This window comes from Vulpes lagopus, chromosome 8 (assembly GCF_018345385.1).
Source record: "Vulpes lagopus strain Blue_001 chromosome 8, ASM1834538v1, whole genome shotgun sequence".
NCBI classification, from domain to species: Eukaryota; Metazoa; Chordata; class Mammalia; order Carnivora; family Canidae; genus Vulpes; species Vulpes lagopus.
This window is the reverse complement of record NC_054831.1, coordinates 11,112,037-11,136,373: the sequence shown is the minus strand read 5'-3', so window position 1 is coordinate 11,136,373 and position 24,337 is coordinate 11,112,037. Positions and strand designations below refer to the sequence as shown.

Here is a 24,337-nt window from a genome sequence, read left to right as displayed (position 1 = left end):
TCCTCTGTTTTATGGGGTGAAGGAACTCTGAGGTTTATAAAGGTACATGACTTTGCTCAGGGTTTCCAGTGTGATCACTTCAAGACCAGCAAGTCCCAGATCCTCTTAAATCCCATTTCACTAGTTGTTCCCCTATGAAGTGTTATTTTTTATGATACTTTTGCTAAGATTTTATTGCATACTGGAATATATTAAAATAAATTTATTCATTTGGTGGTTCTTTGTGGTAAATATTCTCATTGAAAGCTGTGGTATTAAGTAGGTTAGCTTTTTGAAAGAATTCTAATTTTCCCTTAAAATTTCATTAAGTGAAGATGTTGAATTTAACACTTTTTTTTTTTTTTTTAATTCTTTCCAAAGGTCTGTAAACAGATTTGGCTAGGATTATTTGATGATAGATCTTCAGCAATTCCAGACTTCAGGGATCCACAAAAAGTGAAAGAGTTCCTACAAGAAAAGTATGAAAAGAAAAGATGGTGAGTGAATAGTTTGTATTTAGAGCAAAGACTCCCAAATTCATATTAATTATGGGTAAGATTAATCTGACATAAAGAAGGAAGGATTAAAATTAGGTAAATAGGAAATAAGGAGCTAGGTATGTAGGTAGATAGAGACTCATTATATCCTGGCATTTTTGTGCATTTGGTTTCTAAAAGTCTTGACTTCTATTTGAGTCACCTGTGCCTAACAGTACCTTCCTTTTTCCTTATTCCCAGGTTTCCTACCCATTTTTGGAAAGCTAGAGGGATCCTCCTTTCAAATCCTTCTGTAGCCCTATAAGCTTCTCAAGACATTCTAGATTTATTCAGCCTCTTTCTTAAAATATTCATTCATTTAGCAAGAATTTAGCATCTTTTATATAGTATGCACTGTGCTAAAGCTCTTGTGGAGTAATCCATCCACTTAATTGCATTTTGCAGTAAGTCTTTGCTCAAAATATCCTCACTTCTCACCCAAGAAGTCATTTTACTACCTGGTTAAGACGGGAGCATTTATGCTCCCCTGACTAAATCCATCAGATGTTAATTTTTAAAAAGAAGTTAAAACAGGTTGGACTTACAGCTAGTAAAGCCTTTTAAAAAGCAGAGCAGGAAATATGTCTAAAGCTAGTGTTCAGCTACTTTGGAATCATCATTTTTAGCTATATGAACACAATTCAGTTTACTAAGACTCATTATTCACTGGTGTATTATTTCCTTCTCAGGGGCTTCAGAAAATTTAGGAGTCACAAATAGGGGGGACTAGATGAGGAGGAAATAATGGCTGTTTGTTTCCCTGAGGAGCTGTATTTTAACCCAGGGAATCCTTAGGGAGTACTTGCTGTGGTTCATGGGTGAGATATCTCTACCCTCATTCAGTGAACACATTAGAAAGAAGCAGCTTTGATTTATGTGCTCTACGAACCTTGGATTCTTATTGTTCTCTAGAGGAGACTACTTTCTGCAAGGCAGGATTAGCCAGAGCTAGGGCTACATTCAGTGGCACTAGATACGTTAGGTATGAATGCAGATAAAAAAGCACATTAGTTAAAATTCTAGTTCAAGAAAGAAGAAAATCTTTTGAGGGTAGGGTAATAGTAAAAACGTGGTGGCATAAATGATTCTCTTAAAATGAAGTGTATAATTATCCTTCTATTGTTTCAGGTCTTAATTTCCAAGACCTTGTATCCTGTAGTTAGACCTTTCTCCTTGGATAGCCAACGCCTAATTTTTTATTTTTTCGACAGCTTTACTAACTCAGAAAGTTAGTTTGAATTGAATTTAGCTAGGGTTTCAGATAGTTTATCTTCCGCTAGTGAAAGAAAGGTGTGCATAAGAGTTGATAGATTTAAAACCGTAGATTCCCTCCTTGCATTTATGATGGTAATAATAATAAAATTATTAATTCAGACCATAACCCAAAAAACTGTAAACCTCAAATAATTATAACTCATTTTACTTTTTCTGTCCTGAGAAAAACAATGTAGTAATGATAAGAATGATACAAATACACACTCGAACAGAGGGCACCTAGACAGAGTGACCCACATTCAGGCGGGCCAGACCCTGTGCATTTTGAACTCAGGCTGCTGCATATCTGTAATGAGAGAGCAGTGTGTGGTGGGTTTTTAAGATGACATAAGCACTGTGCAAGTATATGCTCCCTAAAGATCCTCACTGTACTTAAAACCTTGAGGCTATGGTCTTAGATCTGAAGGGGTTTTGAAATTGACCAGTTTTCATACTCACTTCCTGTGCTATACAAGCCTAGCTTTTTTACTTTTAGTCAGATGAATGTTTGAATTATATAGTTTTATCTGGTTTTATCCTTTCATAAGACTTGACTTTACTCAAAAATGGATATCATCAGTGAATACACAAGATTATGGGAAAACATAACTTCCTGTTTTCATTTTCATATTGCATCTGTCCCATTAATTGGGAAAGCAGTTGTATTGTTATTATTATATAGTTTGATAATAGCTAACACTTATGTAGCTAATACACCTGTACTGGGAACTGTTTTAAGTGTTTTACAAGTGTTAACTTGGTCATACTTCATAGCTGTATCTCCATTTTATAGATGAATAGTCAGAGGCACAAAGGGTTAAAGTAGTTTGCCCTGGGTTTTGTAGCTGTTGAGTGGTAGAGCTGTGATTTGAACTCTGTCTCTAGAACACATAGATGCTCTCAACCACTGTTCTCTCTCCTAAGTCCTCCAAGTGATATGGAGGTGGAGAGTGGGGAGTAGGGTAGGGTGGGACAAAACCTAGAAATAAAACGAAGGCTCTTACATGATCCCAGCCCTAGAGATTAGCATTGGTGATGTTTGAGATTGTGTTCTTCCTGTCTCTCTTCCCTTTCTTTACTCTCTTCCTCTTACAAATCTTGTACTTACATGATAGAGATCAAACCTGAAAGACCTGTAAAGTCTTTGGGACATCTTTCCATGTCAGAACAAGAGTAGCTCTGTAGTATTCCCCTTTGAGTATATTTTTCTTGATAAATGTTTGATATGGGGCCAGTTTTTTGAAATTAGCTATGAAAACATGCATGTACATGTATCTGTGTTAATTATTCAATTAATCCCTAAAGAGAAGTTTCTGGAAGTTGTACTTCTGGGACACACAACAGACCTTTTTATATATTTTATATATTTAATTATATATATATTTTAGTAACAAAATTTATAAAATTTATGCTCAGAGCAGATGTGAATATTTTAATTTGCATTTTTCTAAGGTTACAAATGTTTTCATTTCTGTGTCTTCATTTGTGAACTGTTTCTGCTTATTTAAAAATTGAGTTGTTGATCTTATTCTCCTAGATTTGTAATAGACCTTTATATTTTAGACTATTAACTGTAATGTAATAAATGTTTTTCCTTTCTTCTCTCTTCCCAAATGTTATTTATGATCTTATGATACTTTAGCTTATGAAAATTAGAGTTTTAACTGCTCATAGTAATGAATAACTATAGGTCCTCTGTTGTTAAAAAAAAAAAAGGCAGTTACTATATTTTATTTATTTCTAAGAAAAATTATAATTGAAACAAGTTTTGTGGTTAGTCTTTATTACCCTTGCTAAATGCGTATTTCAGTTAAGTGCAGTCTTATGCAATCAGCTCTAAGAGGGTTTTGAAATAAGATTAATGTTGAAATAATCTTGTAAAAAATGAGAATTAAGTTTATCATTTTTAAGCATAGTATTTGCTACATTTTTCTTAGGTAACTGTCTGCTTAATTTTTCATATGTTTTAGGTATGTCCCTCCAGAACAAGCCAAAGTGGTGGCATCAGTTCATGCATCTATTTCAGGGTCCTCTGCCAGTAGCACAAGCAGCACACCTGAGGTCAAACCACTGAAGTCTCTCTTAGGAGATTCAGCACCAGCTCTGCACTTAAATAAGGGCACACCTAGTCAGGTGAGTAGTCTCAAGTCTTCGTAGAGGCTTCTACTTAAGAAGGATAGTGAGTATCATGAAATTGGGAATTCTTTAAGACCATAGCATAAGTTTAAATGTCAATAGCATTCTATCCTAATGGTTTATAATATATTAAAGAATCTTGGTTAAGATGTGCATGTTTTTGTTCTTTTTTTGCTATTGTAAATTAGAGTTTCCTTGAATGTGCGCCATAGGTTTGTAAAGGTCTACAGGAAGGTTGTTAATAGTTAGCTATCGTATAACATACATTTAGTAAAACATGACTTTAACTCCTCAGTTAGAGCAGTATAGTCTCTGTGATGGACTTTTACAAGAAAGGATTTCTTAGCAGTAAAATTTTCTCCTTGCCTGATTGTGAAGCATGTTTATCATTGAAACACAGGTGACTTACATACCTTATTTTTAAAAAAAATTAAACAGATGGAAGTCTTTTCATAAGTTGGCGTAAAAGTGTCTGTTTCTGTGCTTTATTACAGTTGATTGACCTGTGACACATTTGTTCTTCTCTGGCATTGCAATGTCTGTCCTACACAAGAATGCTTCTGAGGCATAGTACTATTTGAATTAAAACCTACCCTTTTTAATAATACACACTAGGGCATCTGAATAAAATTACTTAGTTTTCACAAGAGTTTTGAGTGAAAAATGAAAGGCTAAGTCAGTATATTGTACTCTTTCACATCATAAACAGCATGTGTTTTCTGCAAGTCTTATCATTGCTCTGTTAGCAGTAAGTCTATCTTGTGTTTAAGGTATAACAACTGTTGTAATACAGTTATTTCTTTGCTTTTGGCTTTGTACTTAGAATTGAGAGATAATTTGGGAATAGATGTTGAAAATTTGTGCTTTTTAAAAAATATCAAAGTATTCAAAACTACAAATAAAAGATTATGTGCTCTAATCTTTAAACTGTGTTTTAAGCTTGGTGAATTGAAAATAATGTTATAAAAATGTAGCAGGTCTGACTGGAAACTCTTTATAGTTAATATGTGGTTTATAGTCCCCGGTTGTAGGTCGCTCTCAAGCGCAGCAGCAGGAAAAGAAGCAGTTTGACCTTTTAAGTGATCTTGGCTCAGACATCTTTGCTGCTCCAGCACCTCAGTCAACAGCTACAGCCAATTTTGCTAATTTTGCACATTTCAACAGTCATGCAGGTAAGTGTTTTTTCCAACAGCTTTTTTGGACGACATGTATATATAGCACCAAGAAACATCCATTCTCTTTTAAAACTTAAATATCAGTAAATGTGTTGTTGAGGGCGTGGGCCCTCATAGCTGTTGAGTTGTAATATGTAGCCATGTAGTGCTTTTCTAATCACAGAAGAGATTATACTTAATGTCAGATACTGACATGACCTCTTTCCAAAGAAAAATGGGAAAAGACTTTTTAATATTTTTTTTTTACTCTTTTAATAATGGAAAATTGCACATACTCAGAAGTGACCAGTTAATATAACCCGTGTGTACTCATTGCTTATGACTAATCTGGTTTCATTTGTTATTCTACTCTTTTCCTCCTCTTACATTATTTTGAAGCAATTTTAGACATTCTAGTTTATTCTTAAGATTTTACGTATATCTATAAAACAAGAACTTTGTTAAACCTAACTACAGTAGTGTTATCACTCCGTAAATAATAGTAATAATATTTATTATTATTCATTAGTCACAATTTGGATTTTCTTTTCTTTTCTTTTTTCTTTTTTTATTTTTTTTTCAATTTGGATTTTCCATTCCAGTTCAGACAGACACACACGCACACAGTTTATTCAGATAAGGTGTACACACTGTAGTTGTGAGATATATTACTTAGTCTGTGGGTTCTTCCTCCATTTCATTTTTCTCCTTTGTTATTCTTTTGTTGAAGAAATCAGGTTATTTGTCCTGTAGAGTTTTTTACTTGATTTTAATCTGAATTTGTTGATTGCACCACTCTGAGGTCCCTTAACAGGTTCCCCTCTCCTCTTTATTCTCTGTAAATTGATGGTTGGATCTAGATTCGTGATCTATTACAGGTTCGTTCTTTGGAGGGGGGCAACCTGCTACTTACCCACTTAAGAAGCACATAATACCAATTGTTTCCTGATTTGTAATGTGAGCTGTTGATGCTTTGTGCCTGGATACAGAATGTTGATACTCTAAATTTATCATTCCTTTATTTATGAGCTGAAATATTTCTTTAAAAATTTTTTGATATCCAGTGGTATAATTAGAGGAAAGTTAATACATGACTGATTCTAACCAATCACATATCAGAATGAGTTGAATCCCCACCATATTTTAATGATGATCTGTTTTTTGTTTCATATCATTATGGATTCATAGATTTAACATTTGTTATATCTCAAATCTGTTGTCATCATTATCTTTATTTATGTTCAGATTATCCCATCTTTAGAGTAGCAAGCATCTTCAGGTTGGCTCTAAAAGATACAACTTCTTTTTTATTTCCAGATTTAACATGTTTGTTACAAAGAGTTTAATGCACTTCACCAAAAATTAGAAGTTGCAGAGTTTTGTTTTGAAAATGAATATATAAACCTTGCAGTTATCTAGATAATTGATTTAAAAATTGATTATTAAAGTACAGATGTAATCATTTGTATCTTTCTAATTATAGTAGTAAATAACTGTAATGGACAGTGAAATGGCATAATGTAGTGAAAAGAAATAGGCTTTGCAATCAGAATGAATCTTTAGAGTTGTTTCTTGATGCCTCCTTCTACTTTTTATTTTTTTTTTTTAATTTTTTTTTTATTTATTTATTTTTTTTTCCTTCTACTTTTTAAATAAGGTATGATGTAAACGATCTAAACGACTACATCGTATTTATACAATGGGAAATAATCTTTTGGATGCCAGTAAGCTTTGATGTGTATGTCATGTATGTCATAGAAAGTTTACCTGTCTGCATTTGTGAATGGTTGAGTAAGCATCAAACCAAATGTAGAGCACTAAAACTCAGAATAGATTTAGTCATTTCGTAGCTGTTTTATTTGATCATTTGAAACTTTGCTTTATATTTTTGCATGTATGTATGAGGTATTAGTTAGCTAATGTTTTTTAATTGATTTGTTACAGGTTTTTAAAATTTTAATTATATAATCAAGAAAAATTCAAGACTGTCTTTCTAAAACTTGTATTTCACTGGTTTATGAGTATAACAGAAACTAGCACTTAGAGAATTGATTTCCTATTTGTATTTTAGAACTTATTTAACTTCTTTTCTCACCTGTAAGATTGTGATGTTACTCCTCCTTTTTCTTTCAATTTGAAGACCTGGCTTATAGTTGGATAATAATGGTATAAAGTATAACATATATAAATGTACACATCCAAAATTCCAAAATGTACTGTTTAAGATGGTTTGAAAAATTATGGGAAAGCTGTGCTTCAGCCACATTTCTTTCTAGCAAGCATTAAAGGAACTTTTTGTTTTAAATATTAGTGAGAAAATAAATATTAAAGTATTTTCTAAGGGCATGCCACAGAAGCAGATTATGGTGTAATTAGTGTGTATGTGTGTTTGCTTTAAAAAGAGATCCTGTGATAAAGAGGATCTCTTTCTCAGCAGAGATTATACTGAGAAGAGTAAGAAATCAGGAAGCTTAAGATGTTGGGGCTGTGGTCAGTTTCCTTTCTCCTGTGTTAGCCGAACAGGGAAAAGTCCAGGAAACCTAGGGAGACTTCTTCCCCTTCACCCTTCAGGTGGGCAGCTAGTCTCCTGTGACCAGACAGGTACCCCAACTCTTTTTTTTCCCATCTGTTGCTTTTGAATGCTAGCAAAAGGAGTTGAAGAATCCAAGAATGTAGAGTGAACCTTCTGTAATACATGAATAGTTTACATTTATCTCAGTTTTACACTTACTGAAACAGAATTTGAAATGACTGATAAATAACTACCAAGATCTTTTATAAATTTTTAATTTACTTCATGTTTCTCTTGTGTTTTTGTCTTTTAATACAATTTGTGAGTATTCATTATTCAAGGAATTAGTCCCGTGTTCTTCCCTGTAGTGTCGTTAGCAGACATCATTATACATATAGGTCATTGCAGCTCCACAAGTTGCTTTGTACCATGATCCCACTCATAGTATCAATGACTCCTTTAAAATGCTCTTTGAGAATAGTAGCCCTTATTTAATTGTAGATTTTTTTTTTAAAAGAAAGAAAAGAAACCTGTAATTTTTATCAGATTGATAGAGATCTTAACTTTTTTGTCTCTTTTCCACATGTGGTGGAAATAGTAGGAAAGATAAGTCTGTGAGGATAGAGTTTAATAACCACGTCAGTTAGGCCAGTTTGCCTAAGAGGAGTAGTTTTTTAGCCTAAAGTTATTGTTTACAATTGCAAACTCAAGTCACCTTTTATTTTTTTTATTTTTATTTTTATTTTTTGCTTTTTTCAAACATGATTTGATTCCAGGTGAAAAAAATATATACCCATGCTACAAGAAGAAGCTTGTAAAATTATTTATTTCCTCTTTTTCCATTCTATATATTTTTTGCCAGCCTTTACAGGAACCCTGAATCTTTATTTTTCCATATATGGTTCATAAATATAAAGTCATTGATAGCTAAGTTGTTACCCTGAAATTTTCATGTTTTTTTTTTTATTTTTATTTTTTCTAAATTTATTTGAGAGAGAGCAAGCGACTGTGTGCGTGAGTACAGTAAGTGGAAGGAGGGACAGAGGGAGAGCATCTTCCAGCAGACTCCCTCAAGAGATCATGACTGAGCCAAAACCTAAGAGTTGGACACTCAACTAATTGAGTCACCCAGGCACCCCCTAATTAAGAAAAACTTTTTAAGGTGAAAATTTTCTCCTATACAAATTGATATGACAGATGGAATTTTTAATAGCAAATGATGATTATATAGATATGCCAGTCTACTTAGCATTATTTTATAGGGAAACCTGTTGTATTTTGCAGATAGTTTAGTGACTTAAAAGCCAGATGTCTTCACCCTTCACCCAAACATCCTGGCTGAGATGGTGTGTAAGGATGTGTATCAGTGGTGGGATTATTACTGTGTTAAGGAAAAGTCATCGTCTACAGAAGTACTTATGCATTTAGAAACATAATTACCTTACAGAATTTCATAGTTATTTTGCTTGGTAATAAGCTTACCACAAACTTATAACTATAAACTGTCATTGATTTTTGTTACGCCTTGTACTAGGGATGTTAAACTTTATTGTCTTGCCACCCAGTTAACATAAGTGAGTAGTATAATGCATTGTGGAAGGAACTACATGCAAAGGGGGATGTTCTAACCCCCTGTTGCCACATGGACATATGGGTTCGAGATTACCAGACACACTGATTTTCTTTTAAAGAGAAGCAAGAAGGCTTTTTTATTTAGTGTGAAATGTTCTCTTTAAATGTTGGGATTGATGGAAAAGAATTTAAATCTGTAGGTGAAACAAGGTGTATTTGTCAGCCGAATTTGATGAAGGCAGTTTCTGTCTCTGGTCTCTATGTTTAATCTTCCTTTTTCATGTGTACCTGTATCTCCCTGGAGATGAAAGACAATTCTCAGCAAGATTCAGGCTCATTAATTTGGTGCCTTAAATTCTTAAATTGAGATTTCTTTGTACTTTTTGAAATAAGATTATTTAAAAAGCATCCTTACTAAGGTTTTGTTACATTCTGTTTAGTTTATATTCCTTTTTATAGAGATTGCTTGAGGTTCTAGATAGTAATTTCTGTATTATTGAATTTATTAGTGTTTAATTTCCAAAATTGTGGTTTCTAAAATTTCATTCTACATTACTTACCAATTTTAAAAGTCACTATAACCAATTGTTGAAGACACTGAGTAGATTCAATGTCTCCATATAAAAACTGAAAGAAATATTACAAAGTTGTTTTGCTGTAATGAATAGATATTTGATTAATGTGTTTGGTGCTCTGGTTGGAAAACACCAGTGTTTATAAATGTGATAAAATAGACTTGACTAACTAAATGGGTTACATTGAACTGATTTATTTCCTGATGGTGCTTGAAACATGTTAAGTGTATATTTTCCCAAAATGGTCTAAATGTAAGTTAAATGTAGAATATTTATTATTATAGAGTACATATTCACATATATTTGAGGTTGTAAGTAATAAACCAGTTTAGGGACCTAATCTCTTTTTCTCCAAGGGATAGATGCATTTCATTTATTCTCAAATGTAAAACTAAATTGTTCAAAAAACTGAGAACTTGTCTTTTGAAATATAACCCACTCTAAATTTGACGACTTCTTGTACCATATTCTCTTATTCTTTTGTTTTCCAGTAAATATTTGACTATATAAACTTATTTTGTCTTTTAGTGGAATTTTCCTCTTTTGGGCCGAGGAGTCTGAAGTTCTTAAATATTTATTCCTGTTGCCTTATAAATTGTAGAGTCATACTGCTGGATTTGCAAGTATAGGCCTTTTTCTTCTTTCTTCTTTCTTCTTTCTTCTTTCTTCTTCTTCTCTAGTGAAAAAACTGATGATGCCAAAACAATTGAGGGACTTGTCCAAGGCTGTGTATGGTGTTTATGTTAGGATGGAATTCTCTGATTATTTTGGATTCTCTTTTCACTAAACTTACTTGATTATTACTAAATGGTAACTGTGTTTTTAAACTTATTTTTATTATTTATACTTGTGTCAATATTTCTTCCAAAATATTTTTCAATATATTGATCTTTTATTATTTATTAGTATATCTTTCATTGTGTTTATTTTGGGGGAAGGTAAAAAAAAATCTCAGCTTATAAAGAAATTGAAAAAAATAAAAATAAAAATAAAAATAAAAATAAATAAAGAAATTGAATCTTATTATGTTAGGTAAAAACAGTAACAAAAGATTTCAGAGTATCCAGAAAAAATACAGAATTTCTTTTGTTAAGCAATAAGCAGCCTTTTAATTTAGATACCTCCGTGTAATGTTTGAGAGCTAAGACAACCATGTTTAAAAAAGGTTTTCAAGAACAAAGCGTGAGCAGTGATATGTATACATAGGATAACACTTCCCACCTGTCAGAAGTGCTAGATGTGGGGATGTAGGAAAAGAAGTGTCACAGGAGTCTAGTAAAAGGAGGTCTGCTTTATAGGTGTGTTCCCCCCATCCCCCGCTACAGTCATGCTCTTTCAGCTATACACAAAACAGTGATTACGTAAAATGTTGTAAATTTTCCTGATTATCTTCCTAGAATAATGTTTTACTTTGTTAGTTGAAAAATTCCTTATTTAGTAACATTTTTTGGTTTGTATATAGTTAATACATATTTATTGCAAAAGCTTAGTAAACTCAGGCAATGAAGAAGATGATACTAATTTGAAAACTCACTGCTTTGAGTTAATGAAAATGCAGATTTTCTATGCGCATGATACCATGCTAACAAAATTGGCAGATGAAAATGTATTTGGAATTTATTAACCTGTTTATTTTACTTGTCATAAGCATTTTTGAATGGACTACATATTTTACGTGATTTTTTTAAATGACTGCCTTATATTTCTTTGTATGATGTTTCCTAGTGATCCCTCATTGCTGGCCATTTGAGTTTTAAATTTTTTTCATTATTATAAGACACAAGTTATTTAGCTGTTGGATATAATACTCATTTACAAGATTATTTCTTTTTTTTAAGGTTTTATTTATTTAAGAGAGAGTGAGAGAGAGAGAGGGCATGCACACATGAACAGGGTCAGGTGGGAGTTTTGGGGGGGTGGCGCAGAAGAAGAGGGAGAAGCAGACTCCCTGTTGAGCAGGGAGCCTGATTTGGGGCTTGATCCCAGGACCCTGAAATCACCATCTGAGCCAAAGGCAGACGCTTAACCTACTGAGCCACTCAGGCGCCCCTACAAGATTATTTCTTTACAGAATTTCCTTGAAGTAGAATTCCCTGCAAGGATTTAAAGCGGCTGACTTAACTATGTTGATGGCATTTGACCTTTATCTTTTGGGCATGCTTTTCATTCTTCCCACTTAGCATTCCCTTTGCTGCATACCAGCCACTTGCCATCATAGTCTCTCTAATAAAAAGATAGCATCCATTTTCGCCTTTTTTAAAAAAAATCTTTTGAATTGTTTTATTTAGATACATAGTTTAAGTTTAGAGAAGTCTAAAAATTTGCTCTTATGTTGATGATCAGTGAGAGAATACCAGTTGGTCATTTTCAAGGAGTCTGAAGTACACTAATGTTTTTTTTTTTTTTTTACACTAATGTTTTAAATGTTACTGTTTTCATCATTTCTCAAATTTTAGTATGTATGAAAAATGGTGGCTTCTAAAAGAATGTGAATATCTTTGATCTGTTTGGCAATCATGTCCTTGTACACTACTTTTTTTTTTTTTCATTTTTATATGTCATGGTGTAAAATAGCTGTAAACGTAGGAAAAAAACCCAAGAGAATATTAATGGAATTTAACCTTCTTTGTATCATTATTTTGGATTTGCATAGTTGATGAATCACTTACTACCATCTTAAATCTGAATTTTCCAGAATATAATCTATATCCTACAGCCCTGTTTGCTTTACTGTAGCTCACTTAATGCTCTTAGTGTTTCCTTTAATAGAGTCACTTGTAAAGTACTATTCTGGAGGTTATTCAAAGGGTATTGTGTACACATTTATCATTGTAAAAGTGTTTGGGGAAATTTTTGGATACTTTTTAATGAATTGCTTGAAACTGGGTTAAATAAACATTGGTATGATTTAAAATTTGATTTCTAAATGAATTCTCTTCAAAGTGAGTTGTGAGACAGACACTTTTCATAAACTTCTTAAATTCATTTGTCATATTTTTCATTTATAATTTTCATATTCATTAACATATGTTGTTCCTTACCATTTACAGCTCAGAATTCTGCAAATGCAGATTTTGCAAACTTTGATGCATTTGGACAGTCTAGTGGTTCGAGTAATTTTGGAGGTTTCCCCACAGCGAGTCACTCTCCTTTTCAGCCCCAAACTACAGGTAGAGCTTCTCTGGCATTATGCTTCAATGTTTACTTTAAAACACAAAACACTCTCTAGATGTAGTTTGAAAAATTATTCTATTAATTTAAATTCTATAATTATTTGATTTTCAAATAGTTCTATCTTATAAAGCTCTGGGGAAACCTGAAATCTTTATTTTTGTCTGTGTTCATCTGTGTTTTTTTAAACTCTTTGATGTGTTGTCTAATCCAAAGGGTTTTCCATTTCCTGCATATGAATCTTTCCTAAATTTCTTATGCACAGGAGCATTACAGTGCTAAAAATGTGTTAGGTTGACAGAGCACATTGATTTAGGCTCTGAATAAAGGAAGCTAATGACTCGCTTCCATAGAAATAAAAATATAAGTAATTTTTAAGGCAGGAAGCTTGAGAAGATAAATACTAGTACTCAAAAGGAGATCATGGAACACTTTGATTGGACTGAAAACAGTTTTCAGTGCAGGAATTGGTCATTAAACATGAGTGCTCTCCCATAAACTGTATTGTTTTCAGAATCTCACTGAACCCTTGTTTAGATCTTTGGCTGATTATTTTTCTTTCAACTTTTAACTCTGTGTGTTGTCTTAAAGCCTTTTCTTTCAATTTTCTTTTTTTTCTTCTTTAAATTCCATCATTCACATAATTTCTGGCTGTCCAGCATTTAGAATGCTTTCATCTAGCTGCAGTTTTGGTGAATTTACTTCCGCTTTTCCTCTCCAGGCTTCCAACAGTAAGTTCTGTTGTCAAGTAGGCATCTTTTACTAATTTGTATGTTTTATGTTGTTTCATGGATTTTTCAATTATAGAATGTTATTCATCTTCTAATGCTAATCATTCTGAAATTCTCACTTTTATTCTCTCCACTGTTAACTAAACTCAGAGAACACAATAGTATACAAAAAGTTTATTTAATAGTTTAGTTTTTAATAATTTGAAACAAACTTCATCATACAAATGTTGAAAGCTTAGTATTATTATGTACTTTGTTTACCAGCTACTTGTAACACATCACAATCTTAAATACCAACACACATTACTTAGTTTTAATTTAAAAGGACTGGAGTTTAATTCCTAAAAAGATTTTTATCAGTATATATTTTAGAATGTCTATAATACTAATTGATGGGAAAGTGTTTGTGTTCTCTTTTTTAAAACAGGACTGAATCTTTCTGCTTTTTAAAATACCTGTAATTGTGTTTTATTGTCACTTAATATATAATTATATGATATACTATTTTTGTAGCATCAAAAGCATAGAATGAAATAGTCTGGCTTTAGTCTTTTGGTAGGACTTTAGGGAAGTCTCCAGAGTACAGAACAGTCTTTAAAATCTTAGCAGTATATATACAGTAGTGACCATTATTAGGTGAATTGTGATCTATAAATCTAAAAATTGGTATGATATTTAGACTATACATTGTGTACTATAATTTTTATTCCTTGAACTGTATATAATAGGGCATGATTTTACTGAGGACCACATGACATTATATGTACATTAAATTATTATGTGGAATTAAATATGGACTCTTAAAATAAGTCTAAAGCTCAAAGACCACTTTTTAAGAAATTGTGGATCAAAAAAAAAAAGAAATTGTGGATCAAAATAGTACATCTTAAACATTGTATTTATTTATTTAAAGATTTTTTTTTTTTTTTTTTATTCATGAGAGACAGAGAGAGGCAGAGACATAGGCAGAGGGAGAAGCAGGCTCCCTCTGGGGAGCCTGCTGGGGGACTTAATCCCAGGTCCCTGGAATCACGACCTGAGCCAAAGGCAGACACTCAACATTGAGTCACCCAGGTGCCCCTTCCTAAAGATTTTAAATCTCTATTTTGGGATTAGTTTCAACCCAGTCTTCATTGGAACTACAAGAGTTTATAGTATAAGATAACTTTACATCTTGCTTATGGAGTCCATTTAAGGAGAACTGGTAAAAGATGGTAGTGTATAGATAGCTGAATATTCTATAAAGTAACTGAGTCTCAAACCTGGTAGTTTGGAGTTACTCCTCTGTGAATTATATTCTTCACCCCAGGGTAGATAATTACACAAAGAAACTTGTTACCCTACATGTTGCCAGGGCCTTTGAAAATATAGTTTCCCAAATTATAAAAAATCATATGTAGATGATTAAAGTTAAATGCCATTGGCCAGTAGGATTACTTATAGAACACTTAATTAAGGAAGAAATCATATAATCTATCAAAGGATTTTAGGAGAAGTATAGAAATTTCAAGTGTTTTGTTTATTCTGTTACAGGTGGAAGTGCTGGATCAGTAAATGCTAATTTTGCTCATTTTGATAACTTCCCCAAATCCTCCAGTGCTGATTTTGGAACCTTCAATACTTCCCAGAGTCATCAAACAGCATCAGCTGTTAGTAAAGTTTCAACGAACAAAGCTAGTCTGCAGTCTACAGACAAATATGCAGCACTTGCTAATTTAGACAATATCTTCAGTGCTGGGCAAGGTATTAAGCTTTAAACAAAATAAATACAAATTTGTTTATTAAATAGTCCTCTAAATTTGGTTGTGTTTATTACATTTTAAGGTTGTTGTACTTTACTTGTAAAGAAATTTTGTACTAAATGGTCATGACTTTGTGGGACATTTTGGATGTGAAATAATTCAATAATGGGCCTTTTGGAAGGCCTAGAAACTATTTGTAAACTTCTAATTTTAAAAGAAAATAATTGACAAAATTTAATTTTGTCTTAGCATGTTTCACTATTGGAAGGCCATAGAGGGCCAACAAATCCTATTAATAGCGCTGACAGCCTCCCGGTTATATTGTGGTTTTTGTAATATAGTTATTTTGAACTATATTTATTATTAATATTTTGGTATTTAAAAAACCAAACCCATCATTTTTACAGTATATTTTTATACCTGGTTTTGCTCTTAAGGCCAGTATTTTGTCTCGCAAATTGCATAGTGTGCTGGAGAACGGCAGAGGTCTGCTTTTAGACTAGAGTCTGCATCCTGATCTCTTGACCATGCTTTGTCATCTCCAGAAGGAAGATAGTAGTAATAGATTGGATGTGTATGTTTTATTGCATCCCCGTCATGTAGAACAGTGCCTGGCACATAAAGTGCTGTGTAAATGTTTCCTCTTATTACTGTCTCTAATTTTTTCATGATCAGCCCTGCGGAAACGGTATTATTAATGAGTTCACATTAGGTTTGGCATTTTATAAATTTGTATGTTCACTTGAATGAGATGCACCGGTTTTGGAGATGTTAATGTAGCACTTTGAGAATTTGTTCTTCATGCATAATCTAGACATGTTATTGGTAGAGAGTCTTAGTTTTTGTTACAGAAAGAGCATTTTGTCTTTACCACAGTAGTATGTATAATAACTAATCTTGTCTGATAGTTTCTAGGTAGTTTATTAGGTAAGACTAGAGTTCTGTCCATTTATTTGCTTAGCTTTAAATCAGTTTTAAATTTACACCTTTTTCATGGTAAATGAAAAAGGTGTAAAATTTAAACAAGTTGATAAATTTGAAAGAATAAATTGATAGCATAACTAAATTGATAAATTGAAAATATAACTAAGTTTTCAGTGTAATTTGTTTTTGTGTGTTTATAGGCGGTGATCAAGGGAGTGGCTTTGGGGCCACAGGTAAAGCTCCTGTTGGTTCTGTGGTTTCAGTTCCCGGTCAGTCGAGTACATCCTCAGACAAATACGCAGCTTTGGCAGAACTAGACAGCGTTTTCAGCTCTGCAGCCACTTCCAGTAATGCATATACTTCCACAAGTAATGCTAGCAGGTACCTTGTCTCAGTCACTGTTCTTGGCTTTGTGTTTGATCTTTTTCTTCGACTCTGAATAATAATGTTAAATAATGACAGGGGACATATTTTTTAAATTCTCAAATTTTTTTATAGTTGCAGAATCTGAGTTTAATTTGCTAATTAAAATATAATTCTTGAGTAATTGCCATTTTATCTTTTTATTTAATCAAAGGTCTTGTTATTTCTCTTCCTTGAACACTGAAGTGTAATTGAGTATGTACACATCTCAGAATGGGGAGTTATACACAGTTTTAAAATTATACTGAACCAGAGAATCCATTTAGCAAATTATATACTTTTAAGGTACAGTTTTTAGTTATGAAGACTAAACACTGAAAGTAACATGTTGTAGTTTTAGTTGTAAATAAACATTTTTAGGAATGTTTGCAAGAGAACCCAAGATCCAGTTCTGTATCTCGTCAGTGTCCTGCTGGTATTAACATATAGACATATCTGTGAACTGTGTTCAGATATAACTGGTGTGAGGGAACTCTTAGCAGCAGGAAGTCTTAACACATTTTAAGAGCAATAGATCTTTAAAAACTCTTCTGGTTGTAACTTCTACATTTCTGAAGGAAACAGATCTAGAAGTATAGGTGACTTATAGAGTGCTTTGTCCATCGTTTTGTTTTCCATCCTGCAGATTGTCTCTTCTTTTGTTATCTGACTAGGTTTTTGTTTCCCTTCAGCACCTTTTCTAGGGAGAAATGGGAGGATTGTAACATCAACTACTTGGATTATCCAGTAATTGATTTTCTGTGTGCCAAATAGGAAAAGTTGAATCCAAAGAATAAAGTTTAGAGTATTAATGTATATTTTGTTTCATTAAGATTGTGTTAGACTTACATAATAGTGAGCTATAGCAAGGTGACCATAGAATCTGGAAATGTAGGTATATATAACAAATGGTTTGTTGAAATTATATTACAGTATATTAGCAGTCCACACAGTGTGGTCCTTGGAACATTTGGGATACCTGAGACGCTTTCAGGGAGTCTTTAAAGTTAAAACTGTGGTCATAATAATTCTGATAGGTTATTTGTGTTTTCAGTATTTGACATTTGTATTGATAGCACAGAAACAGTAGCTAGTACAAACCTCCCAGTACTTTGTCACAAATTAAGGCCACGACACTAAACCGTACTAGTAGTCATCTAATAGTCGTTATATTTCTTAACCACCATACGTTCAGTTTTACTTGTGATAGTCTTGATTTAGTTTTTCTTAGGAATATTCTTTTTAATTTTTTTATTGAGGTGTAATTGGTATATAACATCAATTTCTGGTGTACAACATAATGATTTGATGTTTGTGTACGTTGTGAAATGATCACGTCAATGTAGTTATTGTCTGTCCCCATACAGAACTCAGTTTTAGGATTTACTCTTTATAACTTTGAGTATGCACTACAATATTATTGACTACATATGACTACTTCATGACGCCATGCTGTACATTACTTCCCCATGACTTATTTACATATTCTTACAAATATTTTTAATGAAACAGTAAAGAAAATTAATTTTATTGGGGCACCTGGGTGGCTGAGTCCGTTAAGTGTCCAACTCTTGTTTTCAGCTTGGGTCATGATCCTCAGGGGTGTGGGATCCAGTTCGTCTTTGGCACTGAGCTTGGCAGAGAGAGATTATCTCTCCCCCCCCCTCCCCCGTTCTCTCTCTAAAATAAATCTTTTTTAAAAAACTTAATTTTATTCGATCTTGACCCTTAAATAATGTCTTCTTTATATGTGTTCAAATAAGGCATGTATCAAGTAGTTTCTGTTGCATATTTAAGTATGGTGGCTGGCTTGAGGAAAGTCAGCTTGTGTGGTTGAGTCATAGAGTGCCCCAGCCGCTGGTCTTATGGAACATTGGTTTGCCTTAAAAGTAAGACTGATATTCCATGGTTATTCAAATTTGGATATTTGGTAGACATTTTCTCAAAAATGAAATATTTAAGTCTGTCACTTTAAGGAAAATAACTGATAAAATTGACACTTCTGAGCAAATACTAGAACTTTAGAAAATTTATTGATCCACCATGAGCATGACAGCTTCACATTATGTTTCTGATGAGTGGTGATATTATGAATATAAATTTTTTAGTTTTGCATTAGGAAATTGTTGACCTTTGGAAGATTTGCATCAGATATTTTCCAAATGCTATAAAATGAGTAAAAGATTCATTTAAAGTGCTAGATAGATTAGTAGATGTTACTTCAATAGAGCGCAAAGGAGTTCATTGATACGATTTCAGATTCCATTTTGCAGCTAACCTTTAGTGAACTTATCACTGTGATTTTGAGTATTATGATATCAAGGGAAGTACTCACAATTAACCTGAAAAAACTATTCAGTCTCCTAGTTTTTTCAGCTAAGTGTCTATGAGAGCAGTTTTTCTTCTTGTGCTTTAACCTAAACAACATACCACAACAGACTGATCTTCTATTAAGGCAGCCATTGAAGGGATTTGCAAAAATATGGTGACTCTTAAGTTCCTTTGGTTTTAGGAAGTATAGTTCTTTTTCATAAAAATGCTACTTAACGTTAGCATGTAATGGCTTTATGGTTAATTTTAAAAGAATGAAATTTTTAAAAACTTCTGTTTTTAATTTCTGTACTATACATAGTGTTAGTATACAGTATATTTACACAAAGACTCTTTGGGGGTAGTTCTAAGTAACTTTTCAAAATGTAAATGAATCCTGAGACATAAAGTTTAAGAACTGCTAGGATATATGGTATATTCAGTATTACCTATTTCCACATTTTATGGCCACCCTATAGATAAATTACCCTTGCTTTAAAAAAAAAACAAAAACTGAAAAGACCTCTTTCTATATTTGTTTTCAGCAATGTTTTTGGAACAGTGCCAGTGGGTGCTTCTGCACAGACACAGCCTGCGTCTTCAAGTGTGCCTGCTCCATTTGGAGGTATGTGTTTCTGGTGTAAATGCAGGTTTTTATAAAGAGCCCGTGTATATTGCATTTTCTTAGAAGTACTGGAAGGCTATCAAAGCAACAGTTTATTATCATAAAGCTCTAATTTTTTTTTTTTTTAAGCTCCAATTTTCTATCTTCATAAATGTATGAACAAATATATATATTTTTTTTTTATTTTTTTTTTTGAACAAATATTTTTTTAATAATTGAATACAAATATATTAGGATTTTATAGTGTATTTTGTAATTTTTTAAAGCTACGCCTTCCACAAATCCATTTGTTGCTGCTGCTGGTCCTTCTGTGGCATCTTCTACAAATCCATTTCAGACCAATGCCAGAGGAGCGACAGGTAAGAAATAGAGATTATAGAACAGAAAACTTTGGGAAAGGTGTTTATTGCAAAGATACCACAGGAAGAATATCAGAAAATAAAGTTTTTCTTTCTTACTGTAGTGAATGGGAAGTGGATGGAAGAGTTTGTCCATAAAGACGTACACTAGCTGAAAGTTTATAAAATCCTGGACTTTCGTATTTGAGAGGGACCCTAGAAGTTGTCTAGTGGCCCCCACTGCTCAGTCACAGCTTTCATTCTTCAGGTGAGGAAGCCCAAGCATGGAGGCGAGACTTCCTTAGAGCCGTGCAGCCACTTTGTGACTGAAACAGGACTTTTGAACACAGTAATTCTGACTCATTTGGTGGTCTGGTTTTGGAATTACTGGTTATTACTCATTCAAGCTTAATAGGAAAAAATTTATGATAAGGTTTTTTTTCTGTTTTGTTTTGTGTTTTCCTCTTCATGAGATGGTGAGGAACAAATGAGCTTCATTACAGGAGGTCTTAGCAATCCTGTCCTTTCTAGTGCTTCTCTCTTCTGGGTGTTCACATGTTTTAAGTTGTGCAAACCTCATTTGATTTGGGGTATAATATTTGAGTCTTTTCTCTTGATAATTTTTTAATCCTCTCCTTTTTCTATCACCCTGAACACCAGAACTGTTGGCCAGTACCTTGGGGTGTTACCAAGTGTATGTGGTATGGCCTGATACCCATTAGGTTTAAAGTTGGCCAGCTTTGTTTTTGTATACGTGTCCAAATAATTTTAGAACTAAAGCTTTAAGCATAGAGCATATATTGATGTGAAATCTTGAAAGAGTAAGGTGCTTGTAACATAATGATTGCCTTAAGAATTGGTAATTATTAGTAAATCTGTGTCATTGGCAAGATTAGAAACTGTGGTAGTAGAAGTTTGAAACTATAACTTTCCTCCTGTATAAATGTCTTCAGTCGTAATTTGTATCTTGCATAATAGTTGTTTAATAAGTATTTTAATTTCACGCATAATTTTTTAAAAATAGTTTGTTTTAGTTCAAGTGTGCCTGATCAGTGATTGTATTAATTTCTGTTGTGTTTCAATAGAAATATTCATCAGTTAACAATATATATAGCATTTCTATTTCTTAGCAGTTATTTTGACTTGGTGGAATGAATATGTAAAATGTCTCTGAGCACATAGGGTTCTGTACATTGTCTCATTTAGTCCTCTTAACTCTTATCAAATACATGTTGACAGCTGAGGGAAGTGAGGCTCAGAAAAGATAAGTTAATATGTTTTGGGTACCGCCAGACTTGTGTTCAAATTGTGATTTAGTATTTACATGGGAAGTAAACCTAAGGTATCTTTTTATATGTTAATTGGAGGATGTACTAACATTTGTTGAGTGTTTAAAAACTTGTTTGCCAAGATAGTTATACAGTTTTCATAGCTGTTATAACCCTACCTGACAATTGAAGGATGGAAACTCAGATTGTACCTTGCCTAAGCTTGTATTGATCTAACTTGTCTGAGCCTTATTGTTAGCCTTTCTATAGAATGTGAACAATATTTTACTGGCAGGGTCTTTGTGAGAATTTAGATGATACAAATCAGTGTGCATGGTCTTTGCATTATTCTACATAGTTGCCAAGTCTTTCCTCTTACTTTCCTTTCATGACTGTACCTCCACAAGTTGGTTTTGTCATATAGATTTAAGGGCTTTTTTTTTGCTTATTTTATGTAGAGTATCCAAGTCTTTAAAGTTAAGGTTCTACATAGGATGTACATGCATATAGAAGGTATGATGTATGTTCAGGTGTTACAAGGTAATCTTTAATATTAGGCTAAACAGAATTTATTGAAAGGTAAATCTGTGTTCATAAATTTTTATTTCAAGGTAAAAAATGTTTTCCATGATAAACTACTTTGATTTATCACATTGATCACCTTCATTTAAGTTGTAATAGAAATGATTAAAAGTAAATGTTAACTACATCTGTTTCTATTAATATTGAAATATGAACAGTATTTTGATAAACATACTATGCTTAGGAATTTCCAATGTCAAAATTAGTATTCTTTAGGAAATACTTTTTTGTTGCTTTTAGATATTTTATTCCATTTGAGGTAGCTTTTGAAAGAGGGCATTTCATAATAGTTCTATGCAAAATTTACTACATTTTACTGCTACATTTCTTTCCTAAATACATACTTTAATAATAATTTTTCTTATGCATTTATAAAGCTTTGGGGCTTTTTTTGTTTGTTTGTTTTTTACCATGTTACATAGAAACCTTCATTAGGATATTAGCCAGTATGGCCTAAGACCTTTTTTATTTTAGGATTCTATAATAGCATTCTTTTTCACAGAGTTTTTGAGATTTTAAATCTAACAGAGTTAATAACAATTTTCAATTATTATGAAATTCTCTAATAATTCTTAAATCTCTCCTTTGCTATGGAATGAATAGTCTTTATTTCCCTAACTTCATTTGAATGAATGAATGATTTTAAAGATTTTTTTTTTAACCCACAAGAAGATAAAGTTAATAGAAATGTAGAGATGAAAAATTCCTAGTAGCATCTAGGCCAGTATCCTTGTTGTATTACCCAGGTGGAGACCAATTTGATGGGTTTGTCTTAAACTTTCAAAATTAATTAATGACTAATTTAATATTTGCACCCAGAACTCTTTTAAACCAGCACTGTTCCCCCTGGTTCCACTTATTGTACTCAGTAGGAATATACACCTAAGAGGAATGAAAATGTGCATCTATGTAAAAACTGATAACAATGTTTATAGCAACATTATTCATAATAGCCAAAAAAGTGGAAACAACCCAATATGTTCATCAACTGATGAATGGATAAATTAAATGTGTTATAATCATACAATGGAATTTGTTTGGTAATAAAAAGTAATGAAGTCCTGATGCATGCTACAACATGGATGACCTTTGAAGACACTAAGCTAACTAAAGGAAGCTAGTCACAGTATAACATAGAACCTGTGATTCCATTTGTAAGGTGGCTGTCCAGAATGATCACATCTGTAGAGATGGAAGGGAGGGGAGGTGAGAGGGAGATGACAGTTGAGAGGTATGGAATTTTCCTGGGCAGGGATGAAAAGGTTCTACAGTTTGATTGTGATGATTCCTACAACTCTGGGAATATGATAGAAGTCCTTGTGTTCTATACATTAAGTGAACAGATAGTGTGAAATGTGGGTTATATCTAAAAAAGCTGTTTAAAAGGCCTAAAAAATTTTTTATAGCAATCCAGGACTAGAGCTTGAGAGGGCATCATTGTCATCATTATCATTATAGTAGTTAATACTGATTCACTGTCACTCTTGACTAAAGGTTAGTTTTTACCAAAGTATATTTTGTAGAGCATATCTCTTAAGATGGTATCAAATACTCCATGGAAAAGGGTTCTATGCCCAAATGTATATGAGAAACACTGCTATAAAGAGTTTAACCTTTATTATTAGTGCAGGACTTTTCAAGAGACTTAGAAGTTTTAAGAAAAGAGATAAATATACAGTGACCTAATTTATTATAGAACCCTTCTCACTCAGTTACCCTTTTGTTGGATTCAGAACACAGTACTGATGTATCTTTTAAGTACACATCTTTTAAAGTTGTTAGCAAACAACTTAGAGCACTTTTTAAAAAATTATTGTTAAATTTACCTTTGTGGCAGCTTTGTCAAATAGGTACTCTTATCCCTGCTCTCTGCCCCCTGTTTGTAGATGAGGAAACGGAAGCTTGTGGTTGTTAAATAACCTGTAGTTAGAAGATGACAGAACCAAGACTCGTAACCAACCACTCTTAGCTCTCAATCGCTGTTTTCCCACATTTAATTGGTTAAGTATTCTAATTTAAAATACATGGACATATATTTTAGAAACCTTTCCACTCCGGGTGGTTAAAACAAAAAGTTTCTAGTAATTAAAAGCCTAAATTTGTTTTCTGTTCATTACATGTATTTATATGTAACACCTCTCTGACCTCAGTTATGCCAGGTAAGATTTGCACAAGATGCATTTTTCTTTACTCTTTTCAGCCATTACATTGTAAACTGAAAGTTGCACTCGCCTGTCTAATGATCTACACTGAATAATTTTCCTCTGATCATACTTAATTAGTTCACTTGAGTTCTCTATTTCTAGTTAGTGTACAGAGTTGTAAATAAAACAACATTTTTAAGACATTTTAAACAACATTTAATAAGACATCATTAAGGTTCTCTCTGTCAAGATTTGACTTTTTAGATGCAAAAGGTGGATTCTAGGTCATTTTAGATAATCCTATGAACAGCATTTTTGAATGTAACTCATGAGGCCTACAGAATCTTTTTATGGACATAGTTGTATTTTGACACGAAAAAGA

At 32.8% G+C, this 24,337-nt stretch overlaps 1 protein-coding gene across 11 annotated transcripts in view; it reads left to right on the top strand.

Annotated features, from left to right (window-relative positions):
- The window catches only part of AGFG1 (ArfGAP with FG repeats 1), an 82,607-nt gene that overhangs the window by 43,541 nt on the left and 14,729 nt on the right, over positions 1-24,337 (top strand). For 7 of the 11 annotated variants that reach the window (XM_041765854.1, XM_041765846.1, XM_041765848.1 and 4 more), the window contains 9 exons: positions 361-476; positions 3,740-3,902; positions 4,924-5,077; positions 12,769-12,888; positions 13,549-13,620; positions 15,154-15,363; positions 16,487-16,667; positions 19,544-19,623; positions 19,890-19,982. In XM_041765854.1, coding sequence (XP_041621788.1) covers positions 361-476; positions 3,740-3,902; positions 4,924-5,077; positions 12,769-12,888; positions 13,549-13,620; positions 15,154-15,363; positions 16,487-16,667; positions 19,544-19,623; positions 19,890-19,982 — 1,189 coding nt within the window. The remainder of the gene's footprint in view (positions 1-360; positions 477-3,739; positions 3,903-4,923; positions 5,078-12,768; positions 12,889-13,548; positions 13,621-15,153; positions 15,364-16,486; positions 16,668-19,543; positions 19,624-19,889; positions 19,983-24,337) is intronic. The other 4 variants (XM_041765849.1, XM_041765847.1, XM_041765853.1 and 1 more) reach the window with 2 other exon arrangements.